General features: G+C 36.6%; 1 protein-coding gene across 1 annotated transcript in view; it reads left to right on the plus strand.

The window, feature by feature from the left end:
- Positions 1 to 17,690, plus strand: part of LOC120067025 — a 20,662-nt gene extending 2,972 nt beyond the window's left edge. Inside the window, exons 2-3 of the mRNA XM_039018396.1 lie at positions 11,848 to 12,050; positions 17,114 to 17,690. Of these exons, the coding sequence (XP_038874324.1) occupies positions 11,848 to 12,050; positions 17,114 to 17,450 (540 nt within the window). The 3' untranslated portion in view covers positions 17,451 to 17,690. The remainder of the gene's footprint in view (positions 1 to 11,847; positions 12,051 to 17,113) is intronic.
- Positions 17,691 to 19,577: the final 1,887 nt, after the last annotated feature.

Genomic DNA, 19,577 nt, shown 5'->3' on the forward strand with positions numbered 1-19,577 from the left:
TGGAGAGAGTTTGGATAGATAGTAGGTCTTGTTCTTCTAGAAATGATCCCAAGAATATGTTGCTGCACACCACATTACATGAGCTTGTGCATTATTTTTTTTGTGGATAAAGCATAGAGATCAGGGACTCAACTGTCAAGGGAATGTTGGCTGTCCAGTTGTCATGACGGAAGCAGATATTGATATCCCTCAACTTTACACATGGTTTTTGCCTCCATCAGAATGGGAAAATTGAATATGGCAGCCCATAGATTTTTTCCTTAGAAAGGCTTTCTCATAAAAATACTGATAGTAACTTGGTTTTATATTTACTGTTTGGCTCAAATTAGCCTAGGAAGCCGAGACCTCCTCCTTACAAGCTCGCAAGCTGAATTTAGATAAAAAACTTCTATGCCTATCCCCCTTCCCCTCTTCTTGCTTTATACTAATTTAGTTACAAAAATAACAAATTTTCTCTAACTACCTTTATTTCCTTCTTCTTCCTCATTTACATTTGTACCCTCTTCCTATTTTCTCCTTGTTGATTCTTCTTTCATATTTTCTAAAATATAGGAGGTCTATCATTACCCTCCTCCAAAGCACACCCTTGTCCTCAAGGTGAAAAGTCTGGAAATTGTTCAACGATAAGTGCTCCTCCTTCCCATGTTGCATCTTCGATTGGTAGGCTTTCCCATTGGATGAGTACTTCAAAATCGGTAGGTGATAATATGGTGGTGCTGATCTTCCGGATCCCCAAAACTGCCATTGGTTTGAGTTTGTGTTGCTCTCCTAATTGCCAGGCTGGTGGTTGCAGTGATTCTCGCAATAGGGCGACGAAGGGAGGAGCGAATGGTCAGCATCATCCAAGAAGTGGTGGCTAGGTTGAGATTGATGGGAGGGAGGGGATGCGCGCGCGAGAGAGTTTGGATAGATAGTAGGTCTTGTTCTTCTAGAAATGATCCCAAGAATATGTTGCTGCACACCACATTACATGAAGTTGGCATTATTTTTTTTGTGGATAAAGCATAGAGATCAGGGACTAAACTGTCAAGGGAATGTTGGCTGTCCAGTTGTCATGAGGAAGCAGATATTGATATCCCCTCAACTTTACACATGGTTTTTGCCTCCATCAGAATGGGAAAATTGAATATGGCAGCCCATAGATTTTTCCTTAGAAAGGCTTTCTCATAAAATACTGATAGTAACTTGGTTTTATATTTACTGTTTTGGCTCAAATTAGCCTAGGAAGCCGAGACCTCCTCCTTACAAGCTCGCAAGCTGAATTTAGATAAAAAACTTCTATGCCTATCCCCCTTCCCCTCTTCTTGCTTTATACATTTAGTTACAAAAATAACAAATTTTCTCTAAACTACCTTTATTTCCTTCTTCTTCCTCATTTACATTTTGTACCCTCTTCCTATTTTTTCTTGTTGATTCTTTCTTTCATATTTTCTAAATATAGGAGGTCTATCATTACCCTCCTCCAAAGCACCACCTTGTCCTTCAAGGTGAAAGTCTGGAAATTGTTCAACGATAAGTGCTCCTCCTTCCATGTTGCATCTTCGAATTGGTAGGCTTTCCCATTGGATGAGTACTTCAAAATCGGTAGGTTGATAATATGGTGGTGCTGATCTTCCGGATCCCCAAAACTGCCAATTGGTTTGAGTTTGTGTTTGCTCTCCTAATTGCCAGGCTGGTGGTGCAGTGATTCTCGCAATAGGGCGACGAAGGGAGGAGCGACAATGGTCAGCATCATCCAAGAAGTGGTGGCTAGGTTGAGATTGATGGGAGGGGAAGGGGATGCGCGCGCGAGAGAGTTTGGATAGATAGTAGGTCTTGTTCTTCTAGAAATGATCCCAAGAATATGTTGCTTGCCACACCACATTACATGAGCTTGTGATTATTTTTTGTGTGGATAAAGCATAGAGATCAGGGACTCAACTTGTCAAGGGAATGTTGGCTGTCCAGTTGTCATGACGGAAGCAGATATTGATATCCCCTCAACTTTACACATGGTTTTTGCCTCCATCAGAATGGGAAAATTGAATATGGCAGCCCATAGATTTTTTCCTTAGAAAGGCTTTCTCATAAAATACTGATAGTAACTTGGTTTATTATTTACTGTTTTTGGCTCAAATTAGCCTAGGAAGCCGAGACTCCTCCTTACAAGCTCGCAAAGCTGAATTTAGAAAAAAATTCTATGCCTATTCCCCCTTCCCTCTTCTTGCTTTTACTAATTTAGTTACAAAAATAACAAATTTTCTCTAACTACCTTTATTTCCTTCTTCTTCCTCATTTACATTTGTACCTCTTCCTATTTTTCTTGTTGATTCTTCTTTCATATTTTCTAAATATAGGAGGTCTATCATTACCCTCCTCCAAAGCACCACCTTGTCCTCAAGGTGAAAGTCTGGAAATTGTTCAACGATAATGCTCCTCCTTCCCATGTTGCATCTTTCGATTGGTAGGCTTTCCATTGATGAGTAACTTCAAAATCGGTAGGTGATAATATGGTGGTGCTGATCTTCCGGATCCCAAAACTGCCATTGGTTTGAGTTTGTGTTGCTCTCCTAATTGCCAGGCTGGTGTGCAGTGATTTCTCGGCAATAGGGCGACGAAGGGAGGAAGCGAATGGTCAGCATCATCCAAGAAGTGGTGGCTAGCGTTGAGATTGATGGGAGGGAAGGGGATGCGCGCGCAGGAGAGAGTTTGGATAGATAGTAGGTCTTTTCTTCTAGAAATGATCCCAAAGAATATGTTGCTGCACACCACATTACATGAGCTTGTGCATTATTTTTTTGTGGATAAAGCATAAGATCAGGGACTCAACTGTCAAAGGAATGTTGGCTGTCCCAGTTTGTCATTGACGGAAGCAGATATTGATATACCCCTCAACTTTACACATGGTTTTTTTGCCTCCATCAGAATGGGAAAATTGAATATGGCAGGCCCATAGATTTTTTCCTTAGAAAGGCTTTCTTTCTCATAAAATACTGATAGTAACTTGGTTTTATATTTACTGTTTTGGCTCAAATTAGCCTAGGAAGCCGAGACCTCCTCCTTACAAGCTCGCAAGCTGAATTTAGATAAAAACTTCTATGCCTATCCCCCTTCCCCTCTTTCTTGCTTTATACTAATTTAGTTTACAAAAATAACAAATTTTCTCTAACTACCTTTATTTCCTTCTTCTTCCTCATTTTACATTTGTACCCTCTTCCTATTTTTCTTGTTGATTCTTCTTTCAATATTTTCTAAATATAGGAGGTCCTATCAATTAACCCTCCTTCCAAAGCAACCACCTTGTCCTCAAGGTGAAAGGTTCTGGAAATTGTTTCAACGATAAGTGCTCCTTCCTTCCCATGTATTGCATCTTCGATTGGTAAGGCCTTTCCCAGCTGATCTTCCGGATCCCCAAAACTGCCATTGGTTTGAGTTTGTGTTGCTCTCCTAATTGCCAGGCTGGTGGTGCAGTGATTCTCGGCAATAGGGTACCTACGGCCTTCCTCAATTGTGAAACATGAAGTACGGGGTGTATGCTTATATCGGGGGGAAGGTCTAGCTTGTATGCTACCGGCCCGATCCTTTGGATGATTTGAAAAGGGCCAATGAAGCGCGGTGCCAACTTTGGATGTTTGTGCACTAGTAAAGAGCTTTGGCGGTATGGTTTGAGTTTGATGTATACCCAATCCGAGACTTCAAAGTTTACCTCCCGTCGTTTAGAGTCTGCTAATGCCTTCATTCGCTATTTGGTTGCTTCTAATGTACTCTTCAATTGCTTGAGCATTTCATCTCTATTTTTCAATAACACGTCCACTTCTCCTACTATTGCGTTCCCATGCTCATAATAAACTAGTGGGGTTACTAATCGGCCGTATACCACTTCAGAGGGTGTTCGCTTGATTGCTGTATGATATGATGTGTTGTAGTTATACTTAGCCTATGCCAACCACTTAGACCCTTGTGATGGTGTTTCCATGGTGAAACAATGGAGATATGCTTCCAATCCTCTATTGACTACTTCTGTTTGCCCATTCGTTTGGGGATGGTATGATGTGCTCCTCTTTAGGAGAGTTCCCATTAGTTTGAATAGCTCCTCCCATAATAGGCTAGTGAATATCTTGTCTCTATCTTTTTCATCATACCCTTCCCAAGAAGGAATGACTCTGATACCATTGTTAGGTACTTAAGCACCTTGGAGAACCACACCCCAAAAGCTAGCTATTGGGGTGGGAGAGCCAAGCCACTTAAGTACCGCATTGGTCATCCCATTCTAACCAATGTGGGACAAAGACATCCCATACTACCTTGGTTTCTAACAATACCCCATCCCCAAAAAGCCGATGTCCCGGCAGCTACTCTTACGGTACTTCACTCGGCCATAACCAGTCAGAACCCTCCGTCGGTTCCACTCCGGAACGTTGACAACCAGCTTTGATACCAAATTGATAGTAACTCAGTTATATATTTACTATTTTGGCTCAAATTAGCCTAGGAAGCCGAGACCTCCCCCTTACAAGCTCGCAAGCTGAATTCAGATAAAAAAACTTCTATACCTATCCCCCTTCTCCTCTCCTTGCTTTATACTAATTTAGTAACAAAAATAACAGATTTCCTCACAAGTGGTCCCTACCCTTTGATTCTCTCTAAGTACCCTTTTCTTCCCTTCTTCTTCCTCATTTACATTTGTACCCCCTTTCTATTTTTCTTGTTGATTATTCTTTCATATTTTCTAAATATAGGAGGTCTATCAAATACCTCCAAATCCATTTGGATAGAAGGGCCTGATCTCTTTCTTTTAGATTTCCAATGTTATCCAAATTAGGTGGGTAGCAGCACCTTTTGTCAGCTTACTAAGCAAAATTTATTTTCTCGTTATGAGCCATCCCAGAAAAAGTTCCTAAAATGTCTACAATCGTTTGGCCATTGATTTTGGAATTTTGAAGTGAGACATGTAGTGTATAGTTAAATTGGAGAGGACTGCTTGGATTGTTGGAAGTTTACCACCCCTTTGATAGAAAATGATTGCTTCATTTGTTGAGCTTATTTCGGCTTTTCTGAAAATAGGCCGCAGAAAGAATTGGAGCAGATCGTTCCATCGAGAGGCAGCCCTAAATGAGTGGAAGGCTATGTTCCCACCTGGTCATTAGCAATATTAATGGCGGATATGTAATGAACTCTAAATGAACAACAAAAAAATTTCTGACTCGTAGTTAATATTCCTGCCCACTGCTTCTTCGAAAATATTAAATCAGTTATGTATATATATATATATATATATATACATGCACATACATATATATGTTAAAAATAAAAAATAGGGAAGAGAAGAACAACAAGATTACATGGAAACCCTAGTGCAGGGAGAAAAACCATGATATAAAGTCTTTTCTTATTTGTTTTTAAAACTGATACACTGAACACACAGGGACTCACTGTATAAATAGACAGTAGGAAACCCTAGGGGTCTTACACAATTACATAAATGCCCCTAGGTTAAAAACCCTATTTTCAACACTCCCCCTCAAGTTGGTGCATAGATATCAACAAGCCCCAACTTGCTTACACAATAATTAAAATTTTGTCTCCATAACCCTTTCGTAAGTACATCAACAACTTGTTGATTTGAAGGAATATAAGGGATGCATATGTTTCCACTGTCCAACCTCTCTTTAATGTAGTGTCTGTCTATCTCCACGTGTTTAGTTCTGTCATGTTGAACTGGGTTGTTTGCAATACTGATGGCAGTTTTATTATCACAAAACAATTTCATCGGAAGCTCATTATCTTGCTGGAGATCTGATAATACTTTCTTCAACCAGATTTCTTCATAAATCCCTAGACTCATGGCCCGATACTCAGCCTCAGCACTACTTTTAACAACAACTCCTTGTTTTTTACTTCTCCAGGTGACTAGATTTCCCCAGACAAACGTACAATACTCAGACATAGATCTTCTATCAACAATAGACCATGCCCAGTCAGAATCAGTGTAAGCTTCAACAGATCGTTTATCGGTTTTTTTGAACATCAGGCCTTTACCAGGAGTTCCTTTTAGATACCGAAGAATACTTTCAACTGCTATCATATGATCCTCACAAGGAGCTTGCATGAACTGACTCAACACTTACTGCATAAGAAATACCTGGTCTTGTGTGAGACAAGTATATCAACTTCCCAACTAACTGCTGATACCTCTCTTTATCAACAGGAATTCTATCATTCTTATCACCGATTTTCGCATTGTATTCTACTGGCATGTCAACAGGTTTACATCTAGTCATACCTGTTTCCTTTAGCAAGTCCAGAGTATATTTTCGTTGAGAAACTAATATACTCTCTTTTGAGCGAGCCATTTCCATTCCCAGAAAGTATCTTAGTTTTCCGAGGTCTTTAATTTCAAACTCTCTAGCCATCTCTGTTTTTAGTCTTGTGACCTCTACGTCATCATCCCCAGATAAAATAATGTCATCAACCTAGACAATAAGAACGGCTATTTTCCCTAATGTTGATCTTTTTATAAAAGAGTGTGATCGGAATGTCCTTGAACATATCCTTGTGCTTTCACAAACGTCGTGAACCTGTCAAACCAGGCCCTTGGAGACTGTTTCAATCCGTATAGTGATTTCCTCAATTTACACACTTTATTTTTAAATTGACTCTCGAACCCGGGAGGGGGACTCATATAGACTTCCTCCTCAAGTTCCCCGTTCAAAAAAGCATTTTTAACATCAAGTTGGTGTAGGGGCCAATCTTTATTCACAGCTACTGACAGAAGCACTCGGATCGTGTTAAGTTTAGCCACAGGTGAAAACGTCTCAGAATAATCTACTCCATATGTTTGGGTAAAGCCTCTTGCAACGAGCCTAGCCTTGTATCGGTCAATTGTCCCATTTGACTTGTATTTTATAGTAAACACCCATTTACATCCTACTGTTTTGTGCCCTTCAGGCAAAGTCACCGGTTCCCAGGTTTTATTCTTTTCCAGAGCTTTTGTTTCTTCCATAACAGCAAACCGCCATTCTGGTTTTTTCATTGCAACACTTATGTAATCTGGAACCACCTCAGTGTCCAAGCTAGTAGTAAAAGCCTTGAACTCGGATATCAGATTACTATATGTCATGTAACTATGCATAGGATATTTAGTACATGAACGGGTACCTTTCCTCAGGGCTATAGGAAGATCAAGTGATGCATCACGTTCTTTTACCTCTTCAAGCTTCTCACCATGATTTACTATCTGTGTATCAGAAACTTTAGTAGTATCTTCCACATCATCATTAGCACGGACCATTTCATCCTCTGCAACTTCACTTTCTATCACTCTTTTAGTATTACTGCTCCCTTCTCCCTTGTCATGCCTACCTTCATCATTCTCCATACATAAATCAACATCATTAGGAATATACGTACCTGGACCTGATGACAGGTCTGACTCCTGCACTGGAGCCGGCAGTTCTGGTTCAACAGGTGATACTGCTTCCTTCCTGAGATTCTTCCTGTAGTACGATTTACAAGGAACTTGATTGGTAGGAAGGACCAGACTATCATGCTCAGGACTAGGTTTAGACAAGGTTTAAATGGGCACTGACTCTAAAGGAATAGCATAAGATGACCAGTTAGTCTCTTCATTTATGGTCTCCCCCTGAAGATGAAGAACGACTGATCCTTGAGAAAGGTGATCCATGGAGACATAGTATTTTCGAAATGACGGGTGATAGCACTTATATCCACGTTGATGGAGTGGATATCCAACAAAGACACACTTTTGAGCACGAGGAGTAAATTTCGTGCGGTTTGGACCATGGGAGTGAACAAAAGCAACACAACCAAAAACCCGAAGAGAAACATCAGAAATCAACCGAGTAGTAGGAAAAGACTCTTTAAACAATTCTAAAGGGGTATGAAGATTAAGAATACGAGAGGGCATCCGATTAATGAGGTGAGTAGCAGTAAGAACTGCATCTCCCCAGTGGTACGACGGAAGGGTGGCGGATAACATAAGAGATCGGGCTACTTCAACCAGATGCCGATTTTTACGCTCAGCTACTCCATTTTGTTGCGGAGTGTAAGCACACGAGCCTTGGTGGACAATATCTTTAGAATCGAGAAATTCTCTGAAGGAGGCATTAAAGAATTCTCGCCCATTATCACTTCTTAAAATCCCAATCTTTGTTTTAAATTGAGTTTCGACAGTTGTGTAAAACTGTTGGAAAACAGAAGACACTTTAGATTTATCAGTGAGAAGGAAAATCCAGATGAGACGGGTGTGATCATCTATAAACGTGACAAACCAACGTTTTCCTGTGGAAGTAGTAACCAGTGAGGGACCTCATACATCACTATGAACAAGAGAAAAAAGACTCGAGGGTTTGTAAGGCTGAGAATGGAAAGAAACACGATGTTGCTTGGCACGAATACATACATCACAATTAAAAGAAGTACTAGCATTACGAAATATATGAGGAAATAAATATTTCATATATTGAAAATTCGGATGTCCTAAGCGAAAATGCCATAACATAACATCATTTTCAGAAATAGAGAAATTTAAAGACATGAACCCAGATTGATGATCATTCCTATAGGAAGCTACGTCAAAAAGGAAGTAGAGTCCCCTATCGTGCCGGGTAGTGCCAATCGTCATCCTCGATTTCAGATCCTGAAATAAAACTGAATTTGGTGAGAAAATCGCCTTACACTTCAAATCTCTTGTTATTTTACTGACAGATAACAAATTATACGATATTTTAGGCACATGTAAGGTATCACGTAGAATTAAACCATTAAACGGAGAGATATTGCCCTTTCTTGCAACAGGGGCAAAAGACCCGTCTGCAATTCGAATACGCTCATTATCGGCACTCGGATTATATGACATAAATAACTCTGAGGAATCCACAATCCATGGTTTCTTACCATTTACACTAATTAGGCCAAAAGAAGGAAAATTACCTGACTGTGCAATTGCACTCACCCCAACTGTACTCGAGCTGTGTTTACCGTCACCAGAAGATTGCTTCTGAGTTTGTTCATCTACTGAATCACTTACCAGGGCACGACTAGTATTAGATTTGTCATGAGACTGTCGTCACCTGCTATTTGGGGACTTCAGAACAGACTTCTCGAAGTGAAGGAATCGGGTGCTGGCCCAAGATTCGACTACGAACACCATCAAACTTTGGATTTAATCCAGCCAAAAACACATAAACACGATCTGCTTCCTCAATCTTCAAATATTGGGTCCCATCCTGTGGACAATTCCAGACAATCTCTCTACACAAGTCCATTTCTGGCCACAGCGTCAACAGTTTGTTAAAGTAAGAGGTAACATCCATGGACCCTTGTTTGGATTCATGGACCTGTTTATAGAGTGTATATAGCCGAAAGGCATTCTGTCTTTTAGAATATAGATCTTGCACCGCCTCTTGAATATCCTTGGCTGTTACAGCATATAATAGCGGTCTTCCTATCTGGGGTTCCATACTGTTCACCAAGACAAATTGTAGCAACGAATCTTCTCCTTTCCAAATTCGTTCTTGTGGATCACTTGGGGCTAGCTTTGGAATTTTCGCTGTCAAATATCCAAACTTGTGACGCCGTTCCAAGGCCATCCGGATTGATTGAGACCAGGAGAAATAGTTTTGGCCATTTAATTTTTCTCCGACGATAAAATCCTGCAGAATTACCCATCAAACTAGATAAGTAGGAAATGTTAGGCACTATAGGTAATGAGTTTACCGGATTTTCTGAATAAACCAGTTGAGGATTTGCACCGAACATCGTATCGAAATCAGAAATCTGTTGTTGTAGGTAAGCCAATCGTTGTCTCACATTGTCTGGGTAACGAGTTGAACTACAATTGATGGGAATAGGTGCTAGTCGCTTGGGCTGCTCAAGACCTTGGCTATTGGATGTGGAAAGACCATCGGGTCGGCTGTTGAAGGAAACCGGATCACCGGGTCGGACTGGATGGGCTGAAAGGGGATCGACTGGCGCAAAAAACTGGACTGAAGAGCTCTTGGGTGAGGTGAACCTTGGGTCGGATCTCGGGTCGGAGTTAAAGTCAAAAAATCGGGTCTGCCTGGTCTGCCCTGGTTCAACCCAAACCGGTCTCGTTTCCTCCAGACCGGTACCAACCCTAATTAGATCATCACGATTCCTCTGCTTCTCGTCTCCAGTGCTGCTCATTCTGCCCTGATAGCTCCGATCGAAGGTCAACATCTCCTCGCGGCCAGCCTGCTCTTCACGTTCGAGACCGCCGACTCTGCCATGACCGTGATTGCTCCGATCGTGAATCGTTGGTTCTTCACGGCCGGCTCTAGCTCCGATCGTGATCGGATTTTGACTGGTTTCTGAATGGTGATACCCGATCGGCTGAGGGTGATTTTCCAAGGATTGTACCTGAACGACAGAAATTAATTCTGGTAGGGCATCCTGAAAACATTCTTTTACCGTTGCTCAGATTGCCGTTTTCATGTCAAAACTAGAAGACCCATCAGCAGAGAAGGATTGAGGTTGGTTCTCTTCCATAACGGCTAGGTTTTCGTCACCGCGCTCTAATACCATGTTAAAAATAAAGAATAGGGAAGAGAAGAACAGCAAGATTACGCGGAAACCCTAGTGCAGGGAGAAAAACCACGATATAAAGTCTTTTCTTATTTGTTTTTAAAACTGATACACTGAATACACAGAGACTCACTGTATAAATAGGCAGTAGAAAACCCTAGGGGTCTTACACAATTACATAAATGCCCCTAGGTTAAAAACCCTATTTTCAACAATATATATACACATACATACATATATTTATAGGCACATACATATATATACATACATATATATTTTGACCTAGTTGACTTTAACAAGTCAAAGTCAATTTTCGCCAAGATGAAGCCCAGTAACTCTATCCAAGGCCAATCTCTAATTCCTTGAATCCAATAAATTTAATAAATCCAAACAAATGAATTGTCTCCTCAAATTAAACCAATTTGGCCTCAAAATCCAAAAATTAAAAGGGAACTGATGGACTAGAATTAGCATTTTGGTTTTACTGGTCAATTCAAAGAATTTCTTTTCTTTTTTTGGATGGAAATTGACATTTAGCATCTAAGAGATTGAATGAATTGTTCAAGCATTGACCTTAGCTTGATCACTTTGAAGTTTGAAGTTGTCGAAGTTAAAGCTTCTTCTTTTTGGAATTCTCTTTCCAATCAATTTGCAGAATATTCTAAGACTTATGCTCAACCGGGAATATATTTATTTCTCCAATTTAATTAGCTTTTATTGTCCTATGTATTGCTCTAAGTGTACTTGGCAAGTTCTTGTTTTGATTCATATTCTTGTATTTTGAGTATTAGCCTCTTTTCATTTATTCAATGGAAAGTCTCGTTCCTTCAAGAAAAAAATAACCAAATTAAAACCAATAATTAATTTCAAGCAACAATGCCATTTTAATCCACCTTAATCCAAATTACTTAACTAAGATGAAATTCAAAGGAGGGCTTTAGTTGACGGAAATTAACACATCTGAAAAGCATGACATTATGTATAATTAAAAGAACACTGGGATTATTTTAACCATAGCGATCATTTCTTCAATTCATGATTTTTTTCCTTTTTAGTTCTTAGGATACCAGGTTGATTGGATCAGGAACCTGTTATTATTATGATTTTTGCAGTTTCCTTATCCTAAAAGATTATTATACAATTTCAGTTAACCGTTGTATAAACTGCAGTCTAATCTTTGAATTGATTATTTAGATGGTGCAATTATGTATTGTTTTGGTATTATTTGTTCTTAGTTTGTAAATTTGTTTCCTGAATCTATGAAGAGGAGTAACAAAACTTTGATTCCAATTTTTCTAACAGGGTTCTCAGGTTCAGTTTATCTCTACATCTGAGTGTGCATATCCTCGAAGTCCAGCAATGGGTCTTGGTTTAACTGCTGCAATTTCTCTATTGATTGCACAACTAATTGTAAATGTTTCTAGTGGTTGCATTTGTTGCAAAAGAAGTCCTAATCCTTCCAATCCTAATTGGAAAATAGCACTCCTGAGCTTCGTTATTTCATGGTAGGTGGTCTCTGGACCATTCTAATTGAATTCTCCTTCCATCTTATTTTTACATTTACATATCTTTCTAACTGGAGAAACGATCATTATTTTTGTCAAATGCCATTCCTTGAGTTGTGAATTTGAGCTAATACTAGGCCTCACTTTTGAAATAGTTGGAAATGTTGGTGCTTTTTATCTGTGATTCATATTCTTATTTCTCTCTCTTTCTTTTCTTTGGTGGGAGACTAAGAAGCATGGACATGTTAGTTTGACTACATTTTCATATCCAACACAATCGGGTTTGAACACTCTAACACTTGTTGGACATGCATTAGGCACTTGTTAGACATGTTAGAAACTAGTTGTATAAAGTCAATATAAGTCCAACATTTGCTAGACCATGTATCAAAAACTTGTTAAGTACACTAAATAGATAAGGATAATAAATGTTGGGATTATGTTGGCTTTCTACAAAAACAAAAAATTTTGAGAGTCAAATACATCAAACTCTTTATCAAGCAATAAGCTAGGCTCATGGAAAAAGGAAGTGGGGGAGAGCATGAAAACAACGTGTAGGATACTTTGAGAGATCCTATCTCTTGTAGTTCTTAACTAAAAGCAACATAATCAAGATGGCCAAACCAACTTTCCCCATCAATCTAAATGCTCTCCATTGGTATTCATCTAACTTAGTTCTTACGATATCTTGTTTCTCCATCCACCCTAAACATGTAAGAGGAGCTTTTACTTTCTACTAAGTTAAAGACATGTACTAATTGAAGGGATTGAATCCCGTGCAAAAGCGTTTAATCGTCTTTTGTCCAATTTTGTTACAGGAATATTTTACAGAACAAAGGTTCAAAATAGTGTTAAACATGCTTTTATAGGATTATTAAGGGAGAAGACTAACAAACCATTGAAAACCTCTTCTTCAAATCTTCTCCCGATTTTGAGTGCAGACAACACAATAAAAAGAAACACGTTCTTGATACTCCGAGCAAAACACGACCACTGGTCTTCTTTGCTATTCTCTTTGGAACAAGGGGGCTTATGAGAGCTTTCTAGGTTTTTAAGGAAAGGAAATAAATCATAGAGAACTTTTCTTTGTTCTAATTTTTTGAGAGAATTTCACTAGTCAGCTAAGTGGTCTAGTTTTCTTCCTATGATCCCTTTTCTATATCCATAGGAGAGGATCACAGATGGGGTTTATGTGAGAGGAGAGAACTCCCTCTTCACTCCCACTACTCCACTCCCCTGTAACTGTAGGGAGTTAATTAATTAAATTAGTTAAAATTAATTAAATTAATTGTTAATTAAATCTAAGTTTAATTAATATATTTATTAAATATCTTATATTTAATTTAATATATATTTGAATCATATTCTAATATATATATCTCTCATAATCTATGGTATTAATATGAATCTCATTCATATTAATTTTAACCTAGAATCCAATTTATATTAATTAATATTTGAATCTAATTCAAGTTAACTTTATATTGTAGTGTATCTATATACATTAAATTAAATGTATCATGTACAATAAATTTTCTTAAACCATAATTTGAACATTTCAAATTTTTAACACTTAAATCCTTGTTTAAACCCGTTTGTGAGCTAGCAGATGGGCCTAATGGATCTACAGGTATAAGCTCCAATGATACATGATCAATTAATTAAACTTTTTGATTAAATTAGTCACCATTCATTAACTATGAGACACTCCACTAAAGATCCATAACTACACTCTTATGAACTGTAGTATATTTATGTATCAATTGATTTAACCATTTTATGTAAGTATTCATAGGTTGTTTGTAATTACAACTTGGTCGAATTACCATTTTATTCCTATAATTACATCTTGCATCTTAAGTACCACTGATCTTCTAATAAACAATTTTGTTTTATGGTCCAATCATAAACAAAGTTCCTCTCAAGCCAGTAAGAGGGTGAGACCTTATTGTTCATGTCCTGGAGTCGGCACTTAAGGGAACAACTTATTTACTTTCCATAAATTGAGGAGTGAATTCGGTCTTGTGAAGCTATGTTCTCAGCTCCTCACTTAGTATCGTCCCTAAAATGGTAGACATATTGAGTTGGTAGCTAAGACCACTCTCACCCATACAAATCAAAGAATGACCCTCATGAGTAGGAGTTCATAACTCTCTCAGGATTAAGATTGAGTTATATGGTTGTCGATTGAAATATTAATCTCTTTAGGCAACGGTGTTACAAAGAAAGATTATATATTTTGTGGTCCGGCCTTATACAGACTCACTGTATAGGATACTCTCATTTACATGTCACCACATGAACGATTTGGATCAAATCATTTGTAAAGCTTACAACATTTGCAACATTTACAAAATGGGCCATAACCATAGTGTTGTTAGGATAAGCTACCCAATCTGATCCATATACTATAGACTTTTTAAGTTATTCCTTGAACACGATCCACTTGTATGTCAGCCACATACCGTTTAAGTTATATTAAATAACCTCGAATCTTAGTTTATTGTATTTGAGTTATGAAAATAATAAACAAACTTTATTTATTTCAAATAAATAATACATTATTCATTCAATAATTTGATTACACATTTACACACTAATATAATACATTATTCATTCAGCAAAAATAATAATTTGTCTACGAGGTTTAGGACATAAATCCCAACACTAATATACTTGCCATAACAGTAACATAAGATTGCCCAACTTAGTTCATGATATATATGAACCTATAGCTTTTTTTTTTCTTTAACAATGAAGCCTTCCTCAAGCCTCCAGTTATTTAGGCCTTCTTGTGGCATAACATTGTTATTTGTGCTCACCATCCTACAATATTTAGTCTTAAAAATGATCAGGATTCACAAGAATTGCTTTATCATTCATTCACGATGATTAATAACTTTAATTTTATTATTTTGTTTCATTAAAATTGACTATGTTCATTATATTTTCTATTATAGTCATCCAGTTACTATAATATAATTTGTAATTTATTTTTTTACTTTAAACTTGTGAGTTTGACTAAAGTTTCATGGAAGTTGATGATAATTTTATGAGTTTACGCTTTTACATTTCTATTTCTTTTTCATGCTTCTTATTTTATGTGACTTGTCTTTTAAACTTTAAAGGGATCAAAGACCATTTGTGTTTTTCTTTATTCTGATGGCTATAGATTTTAAAATTTGAAACTATTCATAGATCATCATCATTAATTTTTTTAGGAGGGTGGTTGAATTTCAAAATACCTTTCCACTTGATAGTCAAACAGGAATCGGGGTGTGTCTGATCAAATTTGATAAGTATTTTTCCTGTTCTGTGCCAGATGCTCTAATGCTCCCCCCCATCTCGAGTAATCTCTGAAGTTCATTATGCACTTCACCGGTAGGGCATACTCATCTCCCTATTGGATTTACTTGTTGGAAGTTGCTGATTTTTTTTTACTAGCGGTAGTTTAACTAATTAGTTATCTGGGCTGTGCTGTATATTGTATGGTATGAGTTTGACAGTTAGCTAACAGGTGAGTGGTTTGTAGACTTGTGTTTGAGGAAGGGAATTAGATTTGGGATACTGTGAAGACAGCTCGTTTATGGAGAGATCAGACCCCTTTAAGAGCCTGAAATTGTATTCAATATCACAGAAATAATAATGGATTTTTAATCATTAGTCACCAATTTTCTTCTCCTAATAAATTTGTTCTCTCCTCAGCTTTCCTTGTTTTATGGTCAACTCTAATTTGAAAATGCGAGGTATTGATATACTGATCAAGTTGGAATACAAATGTACGAAAGTTAGAGCCTTAGAGAGATGATCTCAACTTCACTCTGAAAGTCATTTCCCATTGACTAATCTCCACCCCTCCCCCCTCTAGTATCAAATTCTCATCTTTTTTTCTCAAATTTTCTGTCAAAATCTGGCCTCACAGTTGCTCCTAATATTTTGAAAGAACTTCACTGGTTTTATCCCTCTAAGGTTACTCTTCAGTTGTTGTTGGGCCAGATTATTGTTCAAGTGGTTCATTCCCATAACTCCAAGCTCTTGATGGGTAATGCTGTTGGAGTTCATGTTTTCATTTATATGGAAGGATCTAAATCTGCGGTATGATGGCTTCTTTATTTTGGAGTACTGAGTAATATTTTCAGTAATTTTGGCCCTGGTCTGTCCACCCCTTTTCCAAACAAAATCCATGCTGTTTGATGCCACTTTGGCTCGCTATCCATTATATAAAGAAGCTAAAATTCTTTGACGTTAACTACTGAAAGCATTTATTTGGTAATTATACTTGGAAAAGAATTTCAGTAGGATAAGAAGAAAAGCTTTTAAGTCCTTGTGTTTAAGAAGGGTTAGAAAGAATCATTGTAGGAGCAAAACCAAATCTTTGAAGACCTTAGGTAAGCGTATTTTTTTGTTATTGCTTCTTAGAGTAAATGCTATAAAGCCTTTGTATAGTTACAGTCATAGCTATATTTCCATTTATTAGTAAGTCTTTTCTTTTATGTTCTCTAGCCCAACTCTTCTCCATGTTTCATTTTATGAAATAGTTTCTTATTAAGAAAACAAATGCACTAAGATTGCTGTAATCTTTCTTAAGACTTAGAATAGAATAAAACTGGAACCAAGTTATAACCACAAGGGTTTTCAATTTTTAACTTTTCCATATGGGGTTTGGACCTTGAACCTAGGAGGGTATGTCCGAACTTCCTGTACTTGGTTCACGACCGCGGGAGGCCGCACTTCCCTTGGAATGGGTATATTGTTCAGTGGTCATCCTATTATTTTGAAGGGGAGGTAATGTTGCACCTCAGTTTGTTGAGGGATGCCATTGATGAAGTCCGGCATAGCCATTGCCAGAAATAAACATATTTTACTTTAGCTATTTTGCTCTTTTTCTCCTCTCTATCCTCGCCCAAGTCAGAACATGCTGCGAATGATGTTTCTGTATGCTATAGAATATCTTTAAATTTATTACACGGTCCTACACATTTTGAGTAATTTAAGTTCATAATTTTGTATGTTGTACTCCATTACTTCATGTCTTAGTGTCATAATCCGTGCTGCATTCTCAGGTTCAGTTTCGTTATCGCCTTCTTGTTATTGCTGACTGGTGCTGCCCTTAACGATCAGCATGGTGGAGGGACCATGTACTTCGGTAACTATTACTATTACTGTTACGTCGTGAAACCTGGAGTCTTTGCTGGAGGCGCCGTTCTGTCACTTGCAAGTGTTTTATTAGCAATAGTCTATTACCTCACTTTAAATTTGGCAAAAAACAATAGCCCTTTGTGGGGGAATCCTGTTCCAGCTCAAGGGATTGCTTTGGGGCAGCCTCAGTTTCCACCACAAAATACTCAGCAACCCGTTTTTGTTCATGAAGACACGTATGCTCGACGACAGTATGCTTGATGCATAACCGATATTGAAGCAAACTTTCGTGAGATGGTGAACTTGTGAAGACCATAACGTACTTAGAAACTGGACTTTAGAAGGATATGGAAATTTGTTGTTCCTCAGCATTTGGCTGTGTTTGTTGTAGTTTTGTTTCTGTGTTCAAGTAGGTGAGGTGAGAGAGGTTGTATAGGAAGATTATCAAACAAAACATGTAGTATTAATATTTATGTGAAAAGGAATGTATTTTGAACTGAATGTTACGACGAGAAAAATATTTATTAAAAAAGTTTTTATATTTAAACTATTTTTATAAAAGTTGTTTAAAATACATTTTGAAAGTATTTCAAAAACTATTTTGAGTGAACACTTCATTTTTTTTATGATGACTTATTTTCAAATTTAAATGTTTGAAAAGTTTAACCAAATACATCCTTACTGTAGGTCTCAAGAGTTAACAATTTCCTCAACTATAATTTCTCACTCATTATTACACTCCTTATATCAAATACTCCCTTAGTTTCTCCTGCATGCAGTCTCCAATGTTGTACACCTGTTAGTTTCTAAAATGCAAAATCATAATAGGAAAGTTTAGTGTAAATTTTTTTTAGTACTTGCATGTTGATTTAAAATTTTAGGATAATTGTAGGGGTAACGCTTTTAGTATCTCACTAATAGACTATAATGTTGATAGATCAACTCTTATTAGTGATATGGTTTATCATTGGTCTATCATTGATATACTTTTATCAATGATATGATTTATCATAGATAGACTCATAACGTTGGATCTAAGTTTTACTATATATGCAATTTTTTTTGCATTGTGTTATATCTACTAATACTTTAGGTCAAATTGCTATATTTGCAAGGTTAAATTATATAAAACGCCCTAAATTTTGCACTTTGGTTAAGAAATACACCTAAACTATAAAAAATTTCAAAAATATCTTTATCCCTCTTCTTCAAGCCAGTGGTGATCTCACTTTCGAAAGAGAAACTTTCAAAAAGAGTTAATGTCCTTACCGTTAGATTTAGATGGAAACGTTAAAATTTTGTTTAAAAAATATCCCTAAATTTTCAAAAGTTTCAAAATTTCTTTAATTTCAAAAAAATTAAAAAATACCTTCATAATTAATATATATAAAAAAAAACGGTTAATATCTAGTCGAAAAAATAACTTTAAAATAAAAATTTTAAACCAAGTTATACATATATCCTCATTTTTTTTTCATATAGACACTTTCATTTTTCTCTTAATTTTTCAATTATTAACTTGCATCAATTTTTCCAGCAACCAAAATTTTATGTCAAAACATAAAATCCTATAAATTCTCACAAAACTCTAAAATCAAAATCTCCCCTTAAAACATACCAAAACGATAAATAGTCAAATAAAAAAATGTATCTAACTATTAACACACATTCAACTACTGCCTTACAACTTTCTTAAAACATTAAGTCCTAGAAACCCTTGATGCTTCATCTATTCTCTTTCTTCTTATTATTGTCCATATACCTTAATTGAAGTGTACAGTTTTATTTATTTACTTATTTTAAATAAACAAATATCAAAACGATTAACAAGAAGGAGAATAATGGGAGAAAAAAAAAGATGAAAACTAGAAAAATAAGAAGGTATTAACGATTTGTTCATATAACAGTAAGTGTGTGCGTTTTTTAAAATTTTTTTTTAAAATTTAAGAGTATTTTTTAAACATTTAAAAGTTCAATGATATTTTTGACATAAAACACTAACGAATTCCATCTAAAACAAATGGTAAGGATAATTTTGAACTCATCTTGGAAGTATAAGGGTATTTTTGAACAACCTGAAAAATGATTTGTCTACCAACCAAGTTGTCTTGTTGTACATTAAGTTCTAGATTTGATATGGATGACTTAGAGCCCGTTTGGATTGACTTGAGAAAAAAATGTATTTAAAAAAACTCATTTTTATTCAAACACTTTTGACAAAAATTGTTGAAAGTACTTTTCAAAAGTTATTTAAGTGGTTGCTAAACATTCTATTTTTTCTAAAATGACTTATTTTTTTAAATTAAACACTTGAAAATATATTTCAAACACACTCTTAGCATTTCTTCATTCATTCTCATCCAATCAAAGAATATATATATATATATA

The sequence above is a fragment of the Benincasa hispida genome, chromosome 12 (genome assembly GCF_009727055.1).
Source record: "Benincasa hispida cultivar B227 chromosome 12, ASM972705v1, whole genome shotgun sequence".
In the NCBI taxonomy this organism is placed as follows: Eukaryota; Viridiplantae; Streptophyta; class Magnoliopsida; order Cucurbitales; family Cucurbitaceae; genus Benincasa; species Benincasa hispida.